The sequence below is a fragment of the Hippopotamus amphibius genome, chromosome 12, assembly GCF_030028045.1.
Source record: "Hippopotamus amphibius kiboko isolate mHipAmp2 chromosome 12, mHipAmp2.hap2, whole genome shotgun sequence".
In the NCBI taxonomy this organism is placed as follows: Eukaryota; Metazoa; Chordata; class Mammalia; order Artiodactyla; family Hippopotamidae; genus Hippopotamus; species Hippopotamus amphibius.
This window is the reverse complement of record NC_080197.1, coordinates 33,051,006-33,075,336: the sequence shown is the minus strand read 5'-3', so window position 1 is coordinate 33,075,336 and position 24,331 is coordinate 33,051,006. Positions and strand designations below refer to the sequence as shown.

Genomic DNA, 24,331 nt, shown 5'->3' with positions numbered 1-24,331 from the left:
GGGAGCAACAAGTTCCTCTGCAGGACCCGCCCGCGAGCGACTGGCAGACCCGGCGCGGCCTCCCAGACCTCTGTCAAACTGACTGTCAAACCCATTTGGGGTCGAAAATGCCGACGCCCTACGGAGCCGGGAGAACCCGCAGCAGGTGAAGAAGACTTCGCGGCAGCTGGGAGAGAGGCGGCAGGCGTGGGAAGTCGGGACAGAAAGGGCTGAGTCCCAGTTGGCGCTGCCCTTGCGAGACAAAAGCAGAGCCAAGGCACCCACCGCTCAACTCTAGCTTCTCTCCTGGGATCAGGAGGGAGGAAACGGGGCCCTGAGACCTCCTCCCTGTGAATCCCACAGACCTCCACCCGGCCAGCGCTCTGGTCGCCAGATCTCATCCCTACGTCCTCCAAGTTCCACTCACCCCGGTTCCTCCTTGCACCCTCACTCCACCCCACCCCTCACCAGGTCCCCTAAGGACACTTGAGATCCCTGGCGAGAGATTTCGCAGGAAACAGGTAGTTCAGCCACGGCCCCCATCCAGTGCTCTCCACTCCCTTGCCCTCCCAGACTGGGTACCCTGGCGTCTCCAAAGGAGTCCCGAGGCATCCTAGCCTGGAAACCTTATCCAGCTGCCCAAACGGTTGAACTCTGACAACTTCTTGATATGGAGATCCCGGCTTTCTTGCGGGAAAGCCAAGCCGGCCGCCCACATACCAGGAGAGACACCTCGACTTCTCCGTAGGGAACTCCCCTCAAAATCTCTCTCTCCAGCGTCTACAGCTGCGAGTTGAGAACTAAGAGAGCTGAGTACTCTTCGGGGTGGGCGGTCGTGGGCGGGGGCGAGGGCTGGAAGTTCAGACCCGATTTTGGAAAGAAAAACCGGTTCTGTCTCCAAGTCTCCTGGAGCCAGGGAGCTGTCTTCCCTGGAAAAGAGCCGGACTGGAGTCAGGGAGGGAAATCCTCCTGGCGCCGGGTTCGAAAAGCGCAGAGATGAATTGCAATGTCCAAGCTCCCAGCCTTGCGCGTCGGAAACTACCAGTTCTCCGGGAGGTGGGGGCGGGGGATACATCCCTGACGAGTCAGCCAAAGCCAAGCCCAGCTGTTCAGCACTTCATACCTCATCCCCAGGCAGCCTTGAGAACTTGGTAGCTCGGACAGCAGCCCGGGCGCACCGCATTGTTTGAAAGGTGTTATCCTGTTTTCGCCACCAAATCAAAGAGCAATAAATTGTTTTTATGACCTTACAAGTACAATTTGAAGGACATTTTAATTACATAACCCGTGAAAGATCACTGGAGGCAACGTCGTGTTAAAGAGCCGATGGCAGAATATCTGCATCGCACGAGAAAGAAAACTTGCAAATCTGCAGAGATTGCGCAGGGCTGCCCCCGTTTCGAAACAACATGCGAAATGCAAGGGAGATCTTACCTTTCGGACTCCAAAACCGTGTTCTGCTGCAACTTGGCGAGCTTCTTCCTCTCCCCCTTTATGCAACTCCACAAGAAAATGATTCGTGAAGACCGGTCTCTCGGCAGATGCAAAAATCATGACACAGAAGAGGAGACCGGCGGCCACCTTCCACTGGGAGACACAGCCACCTTTCATCTTTCTTTGGGAGTGAAAAGTGGTGTTAGGAGGCGCGCAGGCTGGCGGGGCAGCGGTCCCGCAAGGAAGGTGCAAATAAATTATATATATATATATAGTTTTTGTTGTTGTTGCTTGTTTTAAAAAAATCTTTGTGTAGAGAAAAACACTGATTAGGGGTCTGGAAAGCAGCAAGTCAATGTGTGCTCTGGCATCTGGCGGGAGGGGAAGCCATGTAGTCGGGCAGCCTGGCTTGCTCGCAGAGGTGCTGATGTGGAGAGCTGTGTGTATCTCAGAGAAAGAACGAGTGTATCTGTGCTGGATGCTAAATCTGCATTTTCAGCTCCTCCTCAGCTCCAATTCCACTGGGGCGGGAGGAAAGCACCAGCCTGGGTGACGTGCGCCCGCCGGCAGCCAATGAGGGCTGGAGAAGCAGCGGGCCCCGCCCTGGGCCGCCCCGAGCCCGCCCCTGCCCGCCCCCGCCCGGGTCGGTCCGCCTCCGCCGGCGGGGGGCGCCGAGCTGCTAGCCCGCGCCCCCGCCCCTTTCAGCACCCTGGAGAGCGCCTCCGTCTCCACCCAAGCCCGCGCGCTCCCAGGAAAATCCCCCCAGCTGTAATCTGGTCAGCCGCGCCGGAGTGATGTCATTGTTTGTGGAAATCTGTAGGGCTCTGGAAAGGGAATTACGGTGTGTGCCGCTCTCTGAGGCCCCAAGGGGAGCTGGGGCACCGGCCTCTCCCAGTTCTTCTTCCCTGTTTATTTTCTGCTGCAAAACAACTTCTCTCTCTCTCTCTCACACACACACACACTCAAGCACTCAACGCATACTTGCTTCCCCTTCTCTCAATAACAAAGCAAACATTAACCCTCCTCCCGCCACTTTGTGCAAATCCCAGGGTTGCTCCCCTTCCTGGCAAGGGGTGGGGGGCGTTGGAGAAAGTAGCCTTCTTGGGGTGACTCATGAGGGCGAGAGTGCAGAAGCGAGTTATTTTTTATTTTATTTTTTGTAGGCTCCAGGCGGGTCTGGAACTAAACAGCTGAGAAGCCTGGCAGGAGATCAGGCTCGCCCCCACCAGTAAGTGTGATGAGACTCCTCCAGGAGTCTGGGCTGCTCCGCCGAGACTGCCTTCAAGAAAGCCGCGGCCGGGATTGACGTGCCTGGAGGTGCATTCCCAGACTTGGGGACGTTGCGCAAGGACAGCGAGGGTGTGCTTTGGGAAGGGCACAGCCACAGATCCTAGCCACTGGGCCAAGGCTGGCTGAGCATCCTCGACTGGGGCAAATTCAAGCCAAGTGGCAGAGGGTCAACTAAGTTTTCCAGTTAAGAAACGTGCACTCACATTCTAGGAACTACTTACTACTGGCTTCTTTCTGCCCTAGTGAGAGGAAGCAGGGAGGTGATGTCTGCAACAAAGTGAGAGAAATTGTCTTAAAGCAACTCAAATGGTGTTGAGTTACAGAGTATGTACAATGATCTCAATTGTGTAGGTCCAAAGTCCAAAATCCTGCCTTACTTGATTAAGAGATAAGAGATTGTTTTCCCTAGAGGCTTAGGTGGAGAGAGAGAAGGAAGGAGCAAGGGGGATGGGGGGAGAAAGAGAGAGAAAGAGAGATTATAATATTGACACCTTAAGTGTGTGTGTGTGTTTCAGACTTCCTCCTTTTCATTTTAGCATGAAGTTAGAATCTACACATGAAAAACACGAAAGGTAGAAATGTGTAAACAATGCCATGGGACACAGTGTCTTTGAAACAGATCTCATTGTTGACAGAATTTGCTCCCTGAAAGCCCTTTCAAGCATTACCAAATAAAAGTGTAGGTATTACTGAAGACTTTGGTAAAAGAACAAGAAATCTGTATGCAATTATTATTATTATTACTATTATTATTATTATTATTATTACTTGAATTTCTTTAAGAAAAGCTAAGTAAGGTGCTGAGAAGGCGCTAGGACATAGGCTAAAGATGAAAGGGCCAGAGTAGAGACAAAGTTTCTGGAAAAGTATTAATAAAAGGGAACAGAGCTACTCTAGTTTCCTCAGTTCTTTACTGCTCAGAGGCTCATTTCTGCCAAGATTAAAAAAAAAATCACCCTATCTTACTCCACCACTTACCCCTTATAGTCCATCTGTTTGATTCTAACACAAGGTTTTCTAACTCAGAGACCTTCAACTCTTCCTTTCTCTCACTTCCTTATATTTTACCCATATTTTGAATCAAAGTACTACGCTGGTATGAAGAAATACCAAGCGGTTCTTCCTGCCCTGTATTGTCATTTGAGAAAAATGGCACCAAATGTGAAAATTACATTAGATGGATTCACAATCATGGAGAGCATTTCAAAAGCAGCAACAGAGATGAAAATCTAAGTCTTTAGAAAAATAGAACTGAAGAGCATCAAATAAGTCAATTTAGAAGATTATGGGTGTTAGGAAATAGTGCTGCTAATGTAGCTAACTCTTTCTGAAAATGAACATGAAATTACCATCTATTCAGAGATATTTATTAATTTTTTCTGAAACCACAGAGCAATACTTCATTTCCTAAATAAGTTCCAAAGATGAAATGCTAGTAAATGTTGAATCTTATGTATCTGCATTTTAAATAATTAAAACCATGTAAAATTGGATACAAGCTAAATAAAGCCTGGATGGCTGATTAAAATAAGCCATTTTTAGTGGTTTACATAGAATGCAGCTCATCGTAATATTGTCAGAACAGTATAGCAAATGAAAATAGAGTTTTTTTTTGTGATGCAAATGCTAAATTCCTAATGCATAACAATGTAGTAAGCAAGTGGAGGAAATGTACTGATATTATTTGAAATACAAATACACATCCATGTGCATCCATGTATTTTATATAACTATTTCTAGCTCTTTTTTTTTTTTTGATTAACAATAGTAAGTTTGGTGTAAGAAGGTGACCTGGAGAGTGAGTGGCAGCAGAATATTTCAAGGATTGAAATGGAATCCAGTTGACAGGAACTCTGTTGCACCCTCTGCTGTCACTGGCTATGCCACTGGGGTCAAACCATTACATCTCTCAAAGCCTCTATCTCCTTATCTATAAAAGGATACAATTGAATTAGATACCTTCCAGGTATGAAAGCCTACAGTTTCAAAGAGATGCCAAAGTACTTTCTACTATGATGTAGAAAACATCGCCAATAGCTTGAGGAATGTTGAGGATAATCATGTTTTTTTGGGAGGTAACATTATGGTGACCAAGAGACCTATTTATTTTTACATAACCTTTCTCAAAGAGTCTTGTGTTTACTAACTTTTGTGATTTTGAGGAAAGAGTAACTGATACAAACTGGCTGACACTCAGTACCAGACACGAAAACTATCAGTACTGAAGTTCTTACTGTTTAAGACACTGTTGTATGTGTAGAGAAAACATGGGTATTTGGTTCTGGTTCAGATATGGCACATACTCTTAGAGTCTCTTTGAAGACATTGTCCTGAAAAGACCAGAACATTCCCATTTTATGGCTTCATAACTGTAAACCAACAGGCTTATGTGTGATTAAAAGACCCCAAACTACCCAAGGTGTGATTGGGATCCTCCCATTCAGATGTATTTCTGGGGAGAATTTTGGGCCCAGGGAGCTTCAGGTGAAGGGAAACCCATCACTGAGGAGGCAAGAGAATGGTAGAAGCAGTCCTAGGAGTGATTGCTAGATCTTTGAATGCTCTTTGGACCATTAAGGAAAAGATCTTATGCCTCTGTTCATTTCTCTTCAATTGGATGGATATGTAATCAAATTGGGTGAAGGGGAATAAGGTATGAAAAACAGAAGGTACATTTTAAAATACAGCCTTGTTAAAAAAAATCAGGTTGGGGTTTTCCATTTCTGTTGAATTCATTCTGAGCACTTTAAGTGCAGTAATAATAATTTCTTTGGGTGCCACAACTCTCTACAATCATAGTTTATTACCAACCTTTTTAGGTAGATTCTTCCTAACAATACTGCCTTCCTTCTCCTCTCTACCCTAGTCCATATTCAGGCTTTCTGAAGTACTGTTATCACCTTATACATTTCTGCCAAATTTTGAACTCAATACTGATCGAGTTTTTAAAAAGTTTTCTCCAGATAATACTTATTTTCCAAGATCTCATTTCATTTCCCTGTATTGACATTCTTGTATTTGCTGTAACTTAAAATTCAGGTGCTCAAAAAATTTTAATTAGTTCCTTGGTATACACTCACTCCTTTTAAATTATTGGGGCTCACTTGGTCCTACCTCCCATTCCTACAGCTTTTACCAACTTATACCTTTTCCTTAAATGACCCATCTCTGTTTTTCCTTCAGTTGCAAAGTCTCAGCTGACTGTTGTTATCTAAGCTGTCTTAAATTAATATAGTGGGGAGGACTCATGGGGCTTTATTGAGAGTTTTATTATCAACAAGGCATTACATCTAGAATGCTTTGGGTTGTATTTATTTTATAACTTCATCAACAAACCATCAAAGTTATTTGGACTAATCGACTCTTCATAAAAAGAAGCTACCTATCGTTTCCTTATTTTTCAGGACATTAAAAGTTTATTTTTTGTGCTAATTTAGGTTCTATTATTTTCCTAGGATTTGAAGAAGCTAAACAATGAGGACCAAGGGCCCTTTTCATCTTCTTTTGAAAATTAGGAACACATTGCTATTCACTCTCTTTAGATTCCTCTTTAGGTCTACAGGACTACAAAATAATGTTTGCTCACTTGGAAAATTAATTAGTTATTTCTCAGGGCTTATTGGAACATTGCTTATTGTCTGTAGAAAGTGATTACCTATTCATGAATTCTCTACCTTGTGTTATTTCCTTTTCTGTTTCATGGTCTTTTAAAAAATACAGCAAATCTTCCTCAATTCATTTTTTTCAATGATTATGGAAATTATCTTTAACAGGGAGTTTTTTTTGAGCTCTTCAAACTATGTATAACATATAAATAATTCAAAGAGAACAAAGTATGTGGCTTGTTAGCAAATATAAACTGGAATTTGAAAAGATAAAAATTTTATGTGTAAAATAAATGTTCAAACACTAAAATGTATATACTATTTTTTTAAGGTTCATTCTGCCATTGCAAGAAACATGTGAAAGGAAAGTCCTTACTTAGACCTAAATTCTTTCATTAATTATCTAACCTTTAGTATTGGTTTGGATGAGCTCAGCCAAGTAGAGAAATTGATGTATGATGTTATTTGAGATGCTGGAAAAACAGCTATAAAGTTATGACTGTGCTCTCAGATGTCACACTTTCTGTTTCTTCTGAAGATATTCTATAATTTCATGGATTTAGAAACATGGCCTAGTTTATTTTTAGGAAACTTCATCATATAATATCCATTTTATCTTCTTATGATACTAAAGAGAGTGAACCAAAAAGTACACCTTAGAAACATACTTCTAGAACTAGCTACTCAAAACAATACTTAGTGGCTTTTATAGAGTTATTTTCTTTTTTAAAATTATATAATCAGGAGATTATAATTCACATAGGACCTAATCACAGTATTCTTAATATCTAATAACACACTCCGTGATGTATTAACTTATGCTAGTGGCATCCGGTTCACAAACATTTCTTTATATAGATCACAATGTTAAAAAAAATAGTCACCATCCTTTAAAAATGGATATTTCCCATAAAAAATTCCAAGATGTGGCTTCTTGTGGAGAAAAGATTTGACAATATGGTCACATTTAGCTAGAGTTAGTAGTTACCATCCCCCACCCCCAAATGTAATAGGACTTGACTACCCAGTTCGCAGGAATTCTCATCCAGCTTCCTGATTCATATGTTTTACATTCCTGACCTGGCTCATAAAACCATCTGAGTTTGTGACTTCTGGTTTAAACAATCTATGAGGTCTCAGTTACCTTTGCTAGAGAGATTTTTATAATGCCTTTAATAGGACACATTCAATAACAGGGAAATAAGAATGTATCCTCTAAAACAACTACCATCATAGATGTAAGAAAATCTAACAAACTAAACTCAGGAAATGGAAGCAGTCATGGTCAGAGGCATTCTTCATCCACTTTGGATAACACAGAGTAGACAAATTGGCGTTTCCTCCTTCCTCTTGCAGAGAAAACCTTTGCAAATGTCTAATATGGTTAATTTTTCTTATATTCTGCATTCTGCTATAGAGTAGTCCTTAGAAGAATGCCAGGGGAAGACAGAATCAGGGTTGCCAATGTGAGAACAGTGAGATATTGAAATAGAGTATGAATTATTAGTCTATAAATACTGACGGGAGGATAGAGAGGCTTTGTGAGAGGATCACGATGCTGGAAGTAAAGATTCCTTTGTTTAATGCTCGCTCTGTGTCATGTTAGCCATGTGACCTCAGGTAAGTGGCTTTATCCCCTGTAAATTGGGGGTAGTATTTGCTTAGACAGATTGTGTCTAAGATTCTGCTTAGGGCTAATCTTCAATAATAATATTCTAAACTAAGTACTTATTTCTCTCATGCCTGTCATATCTCTTTAGGTCTACTGGCTGCATAAGCTATGCTATGGTACATGAAGCACAGCAACGTGGTTATACAAAGTATAGCAGCCCACTGTTGCCACTATAATGCCGTGTAACAAATCACCCTAAACCTAATGGCTTAGAGCAAGTGTTTTATTCTTATGTTACAGTTGCCTGTGGTTTGTCTGATCTAGGATGGGCTTGGCTGAGTGGCTTACTTCAAGCTGCAGGTTGGCTCAACTTGACTCTAACCTGTGAGTTTGGTTTAGATCTTCTCCATGTGTATTTTTTTCTGAAGCCCATGTTGAAGTGGCAGTTGTTGCCTGAGGCATGTTCTTATGACTTATCACTGGAGCTCAAAACCCAACCAACATAGAGCAACTCTTATGGCCGCCTTTGCATCATGTCCACTAGTATTCTATTGGTCAAAGCAAGTCACATGGCCAAGCCTAACTCTGTCCATAGTTGGAAAGTGAAGGGAAAGAATAGTTGTTGAACCGTAATCCAGACTTTAACACTAAGCAAAGTCCAGCATCTATAGACATTTTAATTGAAAGGCATATTTTCACAAGCCAACTGAAATGATTGAAAACCAGTCTGAACGATTGACTCTGGAATCATCTTAAAGCATTAATTTAAAAATTAATAGTTATGATGTATCTGCAGTACGTTGTTCTAAAGTGTTGGGAAAGAACATTTCAATAATTTAATTTCTGTATAGAAAAATGAATCACTCTCCTCTTAGAGGCCTCAAGAATTAGAATGGGTGTCCTTTGGACATTTTCTTCAGAATAGCCAAGTAAGCATTGCTGGGGTTTGAATCTGACTTATGCCAATGTTCAGTTTGAGGATGGTGGAAGGAAGGCTGATCTTGGCTCAAAATGGATCAACTCAGACTAAGCCATAATACAGTGTATGAAGCCCAAAGTTGAAAAAGGGTAATGGAATCTAGTTATGTAACCTTAGACTTTTGAACACATTCCAGATCAGAATAATTCCTCTTCTTCTCTCTCTTCCTCCTCCTCCCCTCTTCCTCCTCCTCCCCTCCTCCTCCTCCTCCTCCTTCTTCTTCTTCTTCGTTATAAAACTACAGTAGTAGTTGGCTTAAACAGTGAAGGACATTTCTTGTTTTGCACCCTTAAAGAGTCCACAGGTAGAAACAGATTCAGGTATGGCTTAATCCAGAACTCTTTCGATCTTCATTTTTAGGCTCTGTTATCCTCTTTGTTGGCTTAACCCCAGAGGAAAGGGAGATTTTTTTCCCCAGTAATTTTTATAAAACCTTGGAATAGAAGTTCGTTAACTTGGCTTATGGCATGTGACCGATTCCTCCCTGATTACAGGGTCCAGAGGATTGGAATTAGCTTCTGGCCAGACCTGTGTGTTGTGCATTCTCCTGGAGTTGACACATGACATGAACTGCAAGAACTAAGAATAAAGACATTTTTTATTAGATAAAGGAAAACAAGAGGTTTTTCCCCAGAGAAAGGGGCAAGGATGTTAGGTGGGTAAAAACAACATGTGTCTATTACAATTCCTGTTCAGCAATGATCAATAATGAGTTAGGGTGGGGGCAATTTATGAAGCAGAACTGTACTGAAAAGTGTTGACTACAATAAAACTAAAATGTAAATTGTCTGGTTCTATACTAACACATCCTCTAAATGCTAGGCAGAGAGAGATGTTTGATACATTAATTATTTGTCTGTGGATGTTAAGAAAGATCATTCCATTTTCATGGGCCCAACTGGTAATGATAGCTCCTAGTCCTATGTTACAAACTCATATCTGGTGACTTGTCGGTGATGGGTTGACTCAGCTGTTCCGAGTATAGGGATAGCAAAGTCAAATCATGTGTTCAGTCTTCAAGAGGGAAAGTCATCTAACCATTTTACTATGTAGCCATATGTAAGTTCCAGGATTCAAATGGTGATAAAAATGAATCTTTGCAAAGATATACATCTATGCTAGAATGAGTCTTCATATTTCTTTCACTGGCAGGGATAGGAGGGCTCCTGTTCTCAGTTCCACATGAGATGCCTTGCCCACAGTACTTTATGTATAATTACATTGTTTCTTCAAGGTGCCCTTATTATTTCTCCTCTCATCTTTCCCAGGAGACATGCACCAGGAGGAGTTGGCAAGTTCACTTGGCAAGAACAGACGAATAAATAAGAAGCATGAGCTTGCGTCTTTTAGCTGAGGTGATTTGTCAAAAACCACAGCACTGTGGCTGTGTTCAGATTTTAAGGGTTATGTTCAGCCTTAATCAAGAGGAATTTTTTAAAATAAATTTATTTATTTATTTATTTATTTATTTATTTATTTATTTATTTATTTATTTATTTTATTGGCTGTGTTGGGTCTTCCTTGCTGTACACGGGCTTTCTCTAGTTGCTGTGAGCAGGGGCTACTCTTCATTGTGGTGTGCAGGCTCCTCATAGTAGCAGCCTCTCTTGTTGTGGAGCATGGGCCCTAGGCCCGTGGGCTTCAATAGTTGTGGCACATGGGCTCAATAGTTGTGGCTCACTGGCTCTAGAGCACAGGCTCAATAGTTGTGGTGCACGGGCTTAGTTGCTCTGTGGCATGTGGAATCTTCCCAGGGCAGGGCTCGAACCCGTGTCCCCTGCATTGGCAGGTGGATTCCTTACCACTGTGCCACCTAGGAAGTCCAAGAGGAATTTTAAAAGCTAAATCATTGAATGAACTGCGGCAAAGATTTTGGTAGAACTTGAAGTCAGTCATTCTCATGTGGCTGAACATATTGGCGTGAAGACATTTCAAACGTATGCTAGACTATTAGACAATAGCGAGTTACCTACTTATGTTTGTCTAATTTATTGAGTGGGTGGTATTGAGTGAGGAATCCCATGAAGAATAATGGGCTTTGATATTCAAGAGAGAACAAAACATCTGAGTAAGAGACCCCTGAGGTCAGCTACGTGTTATAAGGCCATCAGGTGGTGAATATGGATAAATTGGTTTCTATAATACAATCTGAGTTTATAATATCTTTGTAATTTCAACATTGTTATGTTTCATTATGTAGATGTCAACTATGCATACCACATCTGTCTAGTAATTTCTGTTTTCCTCTTCAGATCTCCTCTTCACCTTTCTCCAACATATGCTGTGCCCTGGGAGGCTGACTTTTATGGGCCACATCAATGAGATTCATTGCTTTACGGCATCCCACTGGATTCAGCCAATGGGAAGAACTGTTTAAAAAAACTGGAGAGTAGGGCAGGAGAATTAACTCAAGGTTTTTACTTTCTAGGCTCCCTCCCTTTTGGGTCACCATATATTGACTTCATCCCTTTCCTAAATGCCACAGCTTTGTTGGGGAGCCCTCTCCATACGAACCCCCTCTCAAAATCCCACTAACCACTTCCTTCCCTTGTCTCTTCAGGCTCCCATAGGTTGCTATTCCTAGAGGCTTGACTATGCTTCATTGGATTTGCTACATCCTCCCATACATTTGTAAACAGCCCTTTAATACACTCTCCTTAATTATTCCATCTGCATATTCCATCCCTTTTTTGCTAACATCTTGACTGACATGTTACCTATGTAAAATATGACACATGCTATATATTTTCAGGACATAGAATATATTTACATTAAAGTTATTCATACTTAAATGCTGCACTTATGACAAGTATAACCAAAACAAATCTCAGCCTTCTGAGAGGCCAACTGGATAAAAATAGTAGCCAAGATAAAAGCAAACAAACAAGAACAAAAATGTGACATATACTGGGGCACGTGGGATAATATTAATGAAAGCTGTGTTAGGAGGCATAGATAAAATGGGAAAATTAGGATTTGGGGGAAAAGTTCCCAGGACCAAATACCAGAGTTCAAAATTGTGAACAACCAGGAAATCTTAATACCCAGGGCTAGGAAACGAGAGAGACAGAAAAAGTGTTGGGGCGGTGGGGGGTTGGGGGAGAGAAAGAGAGAGAGAGAGAAAGGTGGGGGACAGGCAGAGGAGGAAAGAGAGATCAGTAAAGAAGATGTGTATGTGTGTGTGTGTGTGTGTGTGTGTGAGACAGAGAGAGAGAGAGAGAGAGAGAGAGAGAGAGAAGGTCATAAAATGCTATGATAGAGGTTGCAAGACCCTGGTGCTTGAAAGCACTCCGAATCATCTAAAGAATCTACCTGGTGGCTCTGTCCATGGTGTTGGCCGAGTCAGCACTACTGCATGGACTGCCCCTCTCCCTCTGAGGACCAGTTGAGCTGAAAGAATTCTTAATGCTTGACTGATGTGCCTTCAGCCTTCCCTGGAAATTACTTTGCACTAAAGGCATCCTGCAGAAGAGCAAACTGTACCAGGCTAAAAGATGGAGGGTAATATCATCTGTCTCCCAGTTATTACACGTTTGCACATGATTGATACTAACATTACTGCTGCCAGCAACTGATCTAAGCATATTACCATGCTAAAACAATTTACCATAAGATGGGCACAAATGTGAGAACTCTGAGGAGCAGTTTCAAAATAAGAGGCCAGGGTGAAAATAAGATCATGGGATGGAAATACTCAAATGTCTGTGCACAAATACAGGAGTGAATTTCTACTATTTCTTCCATTACTTTTTTTCTGGGCTGAAAAATGATTACTCTACTTAATGATATGCCCAAAAATGATTTTAAAAAGGTAAAGGATAGGATAAGAATAAATTAACTTATACAACAAAGGATACTTTTGTGTTTTTGGAAAAGATCAAAATTTAAATCTGAAGTTTTACCTTTTATGTCACTGTTGCTTATAACAACACTAACCAAGAAATAGGTCTTTCTGATCATTATTAAAGAAGCAAAGAGTGTAGTTTCTCAGGAAAATATCAAATGTATAGTCAATGAGAAAATTTTATGTATCTGGCAGTTTTGAGAAGTTCTGCAGTGCTGATGTTAAAGATCCTAAGTTTAAAATGCAGCATTTAATATTAATGGGAACACTGTTGTGACTTCTTAGATTAGAATGAACTGGTGTGAAGAGGGGAAATGAAACCTGGAACAGATGGCAACAAGGAGGAGAAAATTAATCTGATGAGGTCACCAAACAGAAGCAGGAAGTGTCTTCCCAATTTTGTGATCATGTTCTCAAAAAGCACAGAATATCCTTACAATCACAGTTCCAACCATCATCACTTGGAAATGCAAGCACTTGAAAGCCACCTTGTGTTCAACCTTGTACCTTTCATCCTCTACTTTTGGAAAAGTGTCTGGTGTGGTGACAGGAACAATAAAGGATCTCAGGACCCAGGTTCCCAGCCTCATCAGAAAAATGCTGGACAAGTTGTGTAACCTTTTGGAACTTTATTTTGTCCCCAAAATGCATGGGCTATCTTGTTCATAAGGTTATCTTGGGTTTTACACAAGCACACATGAATATAAAGGAAATAAACATGGATAAAAAGTAACCCAGAGATCGCCACTGACTCTTCCAGCCTTTGGGACCTGAATAGAATTGTCCCAAGCCTCAACTGGATGGCCTGGGGGTATCCTAATCTTCCTCAAGGTATCTGAAAGTTCCTGAAGACTACTTCCTCATACTTGCCTCTGTTGCTGGAGTCCTGGGACCCAGTGACAACTTTTCACAACATTGTGCTAAGTCGGACATGGAACTCAAGACTCCCTTGAATTTTCTCTCCCAAACCTGTATATCCAAACCATGAAGGTACTTAAGAGTATGTTTGCTTGTGGACTTCGCAGGAGGCACCCCCTGGAGAAAGCAAGTGAGTTACAGAAAGTAAAAATACTTTTCCTGTTATATTGATTTTAATAACCACAAATAAATTGATTGTACAACAACAGAACCATGGAAACTTCCTTCAAATGGCACAAAAATAAATAACTAGAATCCATAGACTCTGTTCAAACAAAGCTATATAAATACTAACTGGTGCAGTCCAGTGAAATGTTACAGGGAGAAAACACTGAGAACTAGAGGTAGAATTATTCCATCTCTGTCATGATTTGTTCATGTCAGTAGAGGATAAATCAAACAAACCTGTGGTGTCCCCATCCTTGGACACTTAGAAGATGCTTTAAAGAAAAAATATATTCAGAGCACGTGGCCCAGGCTTTGGACTTAATTTGCAAGTTATTTTTAGCTAACAGCTCCTCTTTCTCTTAGAAATTTGGCTTATTAGAAGTTTCTCTGGGGACTTCTCTGGAAGTCCAGTGGTTAAGACTCCATCCTTCCAATGCAGGGGGCGCAGGTTTGATCCCTGCTTGGGGAACTGAGATCCCACATGCTGCACAGCCAAAAAAAAAAAAAAAAAAAAGAAGAAGTTTCTTTCTGGCCTATCTTTAGGGATCCCTGGGGTCTTTGTGGAGGGTCTATTTTATTTTATTTTATTTTATTTTATTTTATTTTATTTTATTTTATTTTATTTTATTTGTTGGGCCTTCGTTGCTGCACACGGGCTTTCTCTAGTTGCGGTGAGCAGGAGCTACTCTTCGTTGTGGTGCGCGGGCTTCCCATTGCAGTGGCCTCTCTTGTTGCAGAGCACAGGCTCTAGGCACGTGGGCTTCAGTAGTTGCAACACATGGGCTCAATAGTTGTGGCTCACAGGCTCTAGAACGCAGGCTCAATGGTTGTGGCGCACGGGCTTAGTTGCTCCACGGCATGTGGTATCTTCCTGGGGCAGGGATCGAACCCGTGTCCCCTGCATTGGCAGGTGGATTCCTACCCACTGCGACACCTAGGAAGTCCCTGGAGGGTCTATTTTGATGATTTTGTTCATAATTTTTTGGATAACAGTGTTAAGGAGGATGCAAAACAGGGACTACCACCCTTCCTTCTTGCCATGCTTCAGTCCAGATCATTTGAACCTTTACCACATTAGCAAAATAAGAGGCTGTGCTTTCACAACCAAAAAAAATTCCACCTTCTCACCAGAGTCCGATGTATGGACAATAAAACAAAAACCTTAATTATGCAATAGCCTTAAGAACAATATATTAAAAGAACGTCTTGAAATGGATGTGTGAGTGTGCATATAATGTCCTGGCCCAACTCACAAACTGGGTTTGTGCAACTTTGAAGGAGGAGGACTTCAAGAGTTTAGCTTCCTAGGCATACTGAGACAAATCCCCAGAATCAGAATGTCAGTGGCAGTGTGCTTGGCAGCTTTAAGCAAGCATGTAGAGTTTCTCATTTTACTATTACACAGCCCTGGCAAGGTGAGAGTCCCACTCCAGTTGCAGGAAGTGCTTGGCCTTCAAATTTCCCTGAAAGCTCCAACACCTGCACACTTGCCAGTTCTTCCAGAGGCCAGCTTGGTGATTTCACCCTGACCTTCTGTCTCTCCTCTTTGGACCCTTTCTTTCCCAGCACCTCCCACAATTGTGTAAAGTTGAATTCCTGTAATAAATTCCTTATTCCACAGCACTTGGAGTGGTTATGCTTTCTGAATTCTGTCCTTGTAGTACATGAGATCACTGTCAGGCATCATTCTTAGACCACATCAGCTTGATCCCCTCAAGAAATCATTTGAACTGTAATGGATTTTGATGTTAACCTTTCAACTTATTAGGCAGGTTCCTTATTAAAAGATCCATGTAAAAACCTGGTCTGCATTTTAAAAATGAAATTGACGTCAAGAGACCTGTCTACCATGTCATGCAACATTATCTTTACAAGATTTCACATGAGAAAAGTGTCACTATTTCTGGACAGTTTAGACTTTATTTCTCTTGAAGCATTGGTATACTTCTTCCTTTTCAGGACATTCAATTTTTGCCCTGGCTTCTAGGAGGCTTAGAGATATATATGATGCCTAATTTCAGGAACTATCTTAGTTTCCAATGTATTTGGTTATTCCTCTCTTTGATATATTTAATTAATTCTATTTAAATAATCTTAGAATATACTTGTCTTTTATTTTAACTTGTCAAGTAGGAACTGGTTGAGACAGAACAAAGGACAGACGGAATCTGTTTATTCAGTGCTTACCTAGTGTCATCTAGGCTTGACATTCTCTATGTCCTTCTATCTTTTTTTTTTCCATTTTAAATACAAGGAAACTGAGTTTCCACTAGATTAGGGGATGCTAAATGGACAATGACTGAACTGGGACTTTCATTCTCTCTCCATTGTGTCAGATTGTCTTACTGGCTGAAAGATTCAGATGTAAACACATGAGACACATTGAAATAATAAATAAGCATCTCTGTCCCTCTTAATCTGACTTGAGATTGATGACCTTGACATGGGTCCCTTCTTTGTCTGGAAGAGAAGTTTGTGAATATAAATGAAACATAAAGGAAACATGTTTGAAATGGAAGTTGGAGATGAAGATAATGAAATTGATGGTGATAACGAAAATGATGGTGGTGATGAAGCTGATGAAGGTGATGATGGTGATGAAGATGGTGGTGATGAAGTTGATAGTGGTGATAAAGATGATGACGGTGGTGATGAAGAGGATGAAGGTGATGGTGGTGATGAAGATGATGGTGGTGATGAAGTTGATAGTGGTGATGAAGAGGATGATGTATTACTTTAGCTGCAAAGAAAAACTGTGATTATTTTCAGTCACTTTACTCCCTCATTATGTGTATATTTTCAAGAGATACAGCATATGGGAACTTATACCATAATTCACAGATTTTTATTACTGGATGGAATATATTTCCTAACTTCAAAAATCATGTAAAATAGCTAAAACAATTAACTGAGTGCTCACTCAGGAACTGTTCTAGGCACTTTAAAATGTTAACTCATTTCATATTTAAAATAGATATTTTTCTTTTCCACATTTTACATATGCTAAAACCAAGGCAAAAGGGTTAAATTACTCCCTTATCAAGATCACAGAGCTACTAAGTAGTGGAGCTGGAATTCAAACCCAGGGAGTCTGGCACCCAAGTCTATGCTCTTAAGCATGATTTTGTGCCTTGTCTCATTCCAATGACCAGGAAAAGGAGCAGATTTGGATTCATATCTGGATTCTGTAACTTCATAGCTATGTGACCTCGAGCTTAATCTCTTTAATTCTCCATTTCTCTGAGGTTCTTTTAAGTGCCAAGAGATAGGATTCTTTTGAATCAACCATTTACTTACTTGCTGAGCACCTATGAGCACAGAACTAAGCTAGGTGCCATGGGCTGAAAAATTAAACCACCATTCAAGAGTTTTGCTCACAAATATAAGCATAAGGATGCTCAAAATACTTGCTTAATTGGAATAAATTTTCTGCAGCTGGTCCTCAAACATTCCAGCTTCCCATTAGAAGACAAGAAATGCTCTTATTGAAGAAACTCTTCTCTTTTGCTCTCTATCTTCTCCCTGCAATCCACTGCGTACTTGTCTTAGAGAATTTTATTTATTCTATTCCTTTGACAATGTTAAATCCTTTGAACATCTACCATCTACATCCACCTTTACAAATCACTAATGCACCCCAGGACCCTCACTGTGAATGGCCCTTACTGTGAGAGCTGGACACTACGACTTTTCAGAGGACTGGTGAGTGACTGATGTGTGGCAGAGCAGGAAGGATGTCATTTCACGTGCCTACATTAACACCATTGGGAAAAATAGCATTCTGGCCATGACACGACAGCAAGTGCTAGTGTGGAAGACTGGTTCCTGGAAGATACAAGAGGCTATGAGTTGGCTCTGAGCAAGGGGAAGGCAGCAGTTCCAAGAGACAGATTGCAGCTGTTCTTTTTTGCTCTTCCTTGAATTTGGTGGCAATAAGGCATGTGGCATAGATCACCCAGCCTGATCAGTCTCAGGTTGTTAAATAATCTCCAGGATATATGCAGGCAACACTTACGTGTCCAATAAAGAGAAGCCACAGAACAAGGAAGGCAATTATTTCTGGTGACTGAAATTCTGCCCCAATCCTTGTAATCACCAAGGCTTTTCAGATCAATGGAGGGCAAATGAATCTGCCCTCTGAGGGCTCTGGGTCCCTGCTCGGTTGGCAAGAATTGAGCAGCAGACAGGAGACCTGGTGGCTTCCAAGCTGAGCACTCTTGAGGCATGGCTTAAATCAAGGTCAGGTGCTTTTTCTTTATTTATTTTTGTATAACTAAATTTATTTATCAGGAAACATACGAAACGAGTAGAAAATATGGCCCATACAATTTTTTTAAGCATTCTACCTGCATTTATTTATTTATTTTTATATTGGAGTACAGTTGATTAACAATGTTGTGTTAGTTTCAGGTGTACAGCAAAGTGATTCAGTTATACACTCACATGTATCTATTCTTTTTCAAATTTTTTTTCCCATTTAGGTTATTACAGAGTATTGAGCAGAGTTCCCTATGCTGTACAGTAGGTCCTTGTTGGTTATCTATTTTAAATATAGCAGTGTGTACATGTCAGTCCCAGACTCCCAATTTATCTCTCCCCCCACACTTCCCCCGGTAAGTTTGTTCTCTAAGTCTGTGGGTCTGTTACTGTTTTGTAAATAAGTTCATTTTCATCATTTTTTAAGGTTCCACATATAAGCGATATCATATTCTATCTGTCTTTCTCTGTCTGACTTCACTTAGTATGATAATCTCCAGGTCCATCCATGTTGCTGCAAATGGCATTATTTCATTCTTTTTACGGCTGAGTAATATTCCATTGTATATATGTACCACATCTTCTTTATCCATTCCTACATCAGTGGGCATTTATGTTGCTTCCATGTCTTGGCTATTGTACACAGTGCTGCAGTGAACATTGGGGTGCATGTATCCTTTCGAACCATGTTTTTCTCCAGATATATGCCCAGGAGTGGAATTGCTGGGTCATATGGTAGCTCTATTTTTAGTTTCTTAAGAAACCTTCATGCAGGTGCATTTTCCTTAAACAAGGGATCAATGTTTTCAATACCATACTTTCTAAGTATCCATTTTTCCAAACTGTGGAACACCACCCCTACTGGGGGGAATGTGCTTAGAATAAAGTCTGAAAATCGAGGAAAGGCTGCTGGAACTCTTTTCCTCCCAAGGTTTCTTCTTGCCCCCCCACCTCCACCCCACCTTGCTGTTTAGTGTGGGCTGGGATGGCACTCCCATTGGATGCTGCTGGAGTTCAAGAGGGAAGCACCTGACCACATCCCCAAGAGGGGGAAAGGGGCAAGAGCTGGAATTGATTGGCAGGTGGGAAAGCACGTAGTACTCTCATATGAGTAGGTGGTTGGAATTTACCTGGGGGGAGAATTAGAAGAGAGAGTGCTGGTTGCCTGGTGTGTGTGTGTGTGTGTGTGTGTGTGTGTGTGTGTGTGTGTCTTATGGGAAGCAAAACTGAGCTTTTTTTCCAGTTTGTACTTGCTCAACAAATGATTGTAAAATTGATTGGAGCCCTCAAACTTTTTCTCATTGGAATATAGGGGTACTAACAGGGAAGATGAGAGATGTGCGGTTTACTTTTCATTACACACCCTCACTTCCCATAAGCCACTGATTTGTCCTGAAGTAATTTCTCTCTTTTCCGAGGTGTCGGCAAAGTGTTTGTGTGTGTGCGTGTGTACGCGCGCGTGCTGTTCTCCCTGAGACCTCAAGTGTCTGAGAATACCGATGTTTTGCCCTTGCAATTAAATTGTAGTTTTGCTGCATGTAACTTTTACTTGTAGAGTCTAAGTTTGAAGGTGTTACTCCAACTTCTTGCTGGATTTTTAGGCCAGATTTTTTTGAGGCAAAAAGTGGTGCTCATATTTATTGAATTATTTTTGAAACAGCCCTAGAAAAATCAATTGGTTGCATAACTGGGGGAAGACACCAATACTGAGGCTTAGCAAACTGCTTCAGCACCATAAAACATCCTTCAGCAGCCTAAGACATTTTTCACTTTTTAATATTCTTCCCATTTCTTGTCTCTTAAAAAACAACTTGAAATTATACTATCTGTGAGGATATATTTTTCTGATTTGATATACCTACAACTGAACAGGCCATTAAAATAAAACAAATAGCTCATGGCTTTTAAGCACAGAGTGGAAACTCCTGAGATTTAATCTACCTACTGATTTTTGCAATTATTATAAACAAACGTGTCTGAAGTATTCAACTAAGTTATTTTGAAAAATGCATTATGATTTCAGTACTGTTTCTGTTCCCATTGGCTGCCCAAATATCTGTTAGTTCAATTATAAATCTGTGCATCTGCAGATTTTTTTCAACATTATTAAGCTCTTTATTGGAGTATAATTGCCTTACACAGTTGTGCCAGTTTCTGCTGTACAACAAAGTGAATCAGTTGTATTTATATATATATCCCCATATCCCCTCCCTCCCGCAACTCCTTCCCACCCTTCCTGTCTCACCCCTCTGTCATCACCAATCATCGAGTTGATCTCCCTGTGTCATGCAGCAGCTTCCCATTAGCTATCTATTTTACATCTGGTTGTATATATATGTCAATGCTACTCTCTCACTTTGTCCCAGCTTCCCCTTTGCCCCCCCACCCCCATTCTGCCCTGTGGAATTGGTTAATTGTTGTAGCAAGTGTTGTTGAAGAAACATTTTTTTGATTTTGGGATATGGGAAAATAATGCAATTGTAAATGCCATATTATTTATCTCTTTTTTTGGAATAAGTAACATATTTGGTACTCAAATCCAAGAAATGATAGAATCATACTTTATATCATGATATCCCACCTCTAAGGAATCAGGTAAAATGGCTTTGTTCTGCTTTTCTTGGCCATTATAGTCTGTCTAATGCCTAAATGTCTCTAACTGCACAGTGATATTTGTATCACTCACTACTTTCTAGTTGCATATAATGTCATGAAGGATGTAACTAATATTTCTTATGTAACTTTTGAAGTGTAACTGTTTACACACACACACACAGCATACCACACCACAACTTCTCCAGAGCTTACACAATCATTTCATTTGGGAAAGTATTTTAATATTTGGATGGAAATCTAGCTCTTGCTAAAATAAGGCAATACATCTGTGGATGTTTTAGGACAGACTCGTAGAAGCAGACCAAGAAAGGATTCATGTGTGGGTGGTTTATAAAAGATGTGCTCCCAGGACACTCTGATGAAAGAGTGGGGGAAGTGAGATAAGGAAGGGGGAGGCAGGTGGACAGGTGTGTGATTTCAGGTAAAAATCTCCTCCTGGTCATTCAGGGAAACTCGGGAGTACAAATTGTGTCTTAGAGTTTGTCTTAACTGGAGCCAAAAATAGTTGTTTCCTTTGGATGTGCTCTAGAATTTGCCAGCCTCTACCCAGTCGACGTTGCGCATTCCTGCTACCTGCCTGGCCCCTCTGGTCACCTGTACTTGTCACTCTTGCAAGGCTTAAGCTGATAAGAGAAAAGACAGGTAATTGTGAGAAACTTGCACTTTGGTTCCTGTTGTTAATGAACTTAAAATGGTGAATAACTTAACGAACTAAAAGAGATTGGAGAAATCTTTGTTGCCCATTCTTGGAAGTTTCCCTAATCCTCTGTTATTCAAAAAGTGGGTCCTTTATGACCTGCTTTGTTTATGGGATTTTTTTTTTCTGCCACTCCTTTGGGCTACATATTTCTTAAGCATTTCATTGCTAAGTAGCCTCCTCTTTGAGAGATGGAATCATGCAAGAAGCATAAAAAATATTTTGTGTGGGAGTAAATCTGAAATTGACCAGTGAAATTAAGTTATTGCCTAATCTGTAACATGTTTTCTTCTGCCACTCTTCTGTTTTATCAGTGCATTTGAAGAGTTTATTCTCATATAAAACTATTTTTATGAACACACACAAATACACACACATCAGAGTTTTGTATGACCTTTGCTCAGTGTGGGTATAGTTTTTCTATTTTTCTCTGTGATGCAACAAGAAGAGATGGGGATTAAATATTTGGAGATATGCCTTTAAATCTGTGATGACCATCATTTTGTCACTAAATCTCCTATGGTTTCAATATCTTACTTAGTCAAAGAAGTAGGGTGGGAAGTTGGAAAAGATGCTTAGTTAAGTTCCTCCTGGATTTAAAAACCACATGACTTCCCAGCTCTTGCAGGATTACTTGACAATTTAATACTTAAGCTATGCATTTTCCTATATCTTGAGTGTGAGATGCCCAGATGCCAGGCAGACAACCTCTAGAGGAGGTATCATCTACTTATAGCTTGAGTGGCTTTGACAATAACACCAAAGATGGGAGACAAAGGGCTAGAAATTCTTTTCAGTAATTGTACCATTTTTAGGTAATTTCTTGTGGCACAGCTTCTCCAACCAAGATTCTACTTTATTGAGGTGTTATCACACAAATAATGATTGAAATTTAATTAAATACATGCATCATTCTTTAAAATATCAACTTTATCCCAAGGCTTTTCTTAGTATAGTCCTTAGGTCTTATATATTTTACTACAAGACATCAATCAACATAGTTGCCATGCCAAATTCAGTTCATCAATCTCATCCAATCAGAATGTAACTGGAAAAAAAGAATAACTCAATGGAAAAAATAATGAATCTGAAAGTAATTTTTTTTTAAAGAAGGGAAATAAAATCAATTTGCTGTTGCTTTAATTTTTGATGATTTACAGTGGGAGTTCCAATGCCCAGCAGGTACCATTTGACATTTTCATCTCCAGTGCTGCGAAGAGATTAGCACTTACTGGTATTGATTTAAACTAGGATTTATACCAGGGCTGTCATTTTTATGGAAAGCACAATAAAAAAGATTAGAAAGAAATTGCCAAGCGGCCTGGGTCTAATCAATTGTAGAATGCTTTCATTGGGAATCTGCAGTTTTACCAAGCAGAAAGTTAACATGTAGGATAAGCAACAGGAAATGAAATTCACATCAGGACTTGAGAATTGTAGCCAGGCCAAAACCAAAGCACATCACATAATAAGACACAGGCTATCGTTCAACATCATTCTGCTAATTTTCCATGGAGCTTGTGAAAAATCTGTAAAAGACAGCATTTTAAAGCCTACTGAAGTGGAGCAGACCCCTGCCAAAGGACTGGGGAAAACATTTATGATGGGTTTCAGGACAGAATATTTGGAGAGAATTTCTTAGAGCTGAAGTCAATACGAATCAACACGGGTATATGACTTTTATTTGGTTTTGACTGAGAAGGAAGAGTTAGTCTAGGACTGGCTGGAGGTCGGGAAGTGTGGCACCAGTGGACTCAGTGTTCACTACTGAAACTGAACTCAAAACCCAGGAAAGGCATAGAGAAAGTCAGTGTGGGGGAGGCACTGACTGCTAAATTCTGAATCCCAGCTCATCCAGGAGTTGGCAGTGTGACATGTGCACACTGAGACAAAAGTATCAAAAGGATGGAAAAAGAGATTCTTGGAAATACCAGCAAAGAGATACCCAAACAATCTCAGGCAATCTGCTTTATTTGAAAAATCAAATCATGCAGAGAAAATTCTATTTACTCTACAATTAATCACAAATTAAACACATACCTGATGGCAGTAATTATGCAGCGGGCTCAAGATAAAAAATTAAGACATGGGGACATGCACATAAGTGGCTCACGATGTACAGGACAGAGGGATAAATAGAACCATAGGTTTATGTCTCAGAAGAGGAGGTAGTTACGTGTCTCTGGGAGGGAAGCAGGAAGGGATCAAGGACAGCTTCTGCGGGAGCTCACAAAGCTGAGTTCAGAGAATAAATGGGAAGATGAGGGAGAGAAGAGGATTCCAGGTTGAGGGAGCAGCGGGTGGAGGGGTGCAGAATCAAGACCTCTGACAGGATCATGCAGGACGGGAGTTGGGAAAGGCGTCCAGAGTTTGACTTTATTCTACGGGCAGCAAAGAAAACTTTGGCTGGTTTTAGGTGTGTGTATGTGTGGAGCCTGCAGGGGCCAGGTAGGGAGAGTGACCTGCTCAGACCTGTGTTTCAGAAAGACTGTCCACTGCCATGCTAGTCTTCACCACGTGAATCCCTACACTGATCTTCTAGGTAGTCCCTCTACTCCCGCCTTGCTTCTCAAAGAGTGTGATTTTCTACAAATGTTGCCCCTTTGCTTAAACCTGTCAATCGTTCTGCTTCCTATATGGTTCAGCCTGTGACAGCTGCTCCAACCACATCTCCTGGCACTCGACAGAGATTCTCTGCCTTCCTACTGGCTCACAAACACGTCTGTCTCAGAGCCTTTGCACACATTGTTTTCCCTTCCTGGAATGTTTCTTGAAACCCCCCTCCCCCCAGAAATCTCCATGCTCATTCCCTCAGTTGAACCAGCTGCTCAGATGTCACCTCTTCAGAGAGGTCTTCTTCAGCCACTCACTCTGTTCTCGGTATAATTTTCAGTGGATGGTGCTCGCTTCGGCAGCACATATACTAATTTTC

The 24,331-nt window shown here is 40.9% G+C and overlaps 1 protein-coding gene across 2 annotated transcripts in view; it reads right to left on the bottom strand.

Annotated features, from left to right (window-relative positions):
* Nucleotides 1-1,921, bottom strand: part of PCSK2 (proprotein convertase subtilisin/kexin type 2) — a 217,953-nt gene extending 216,032 nt beyond the window's left edge. Inside the window, exon 1 of one of the 2 annotated variants that reach the window (XM_057702750.1) lies at nucleotides 1,414-1,921. In XM_057702750.1, coding sequence (XP_057558733.1) covers nucleotides 1,414-1,590 — 177 coding nt within the window. In that variant the 5' untranslated portion in view covers nucleotides 1,591-1,921. The remainder of the gene's footprint in view (nucleotides 1-1,413) is intronic. The other variant, XM_057702751.1, reaches the window with a different exon arrangement.
* Between the last annotated feature and the right edge of the window lie 22,410 nt (nucleotides 1,922-24,331).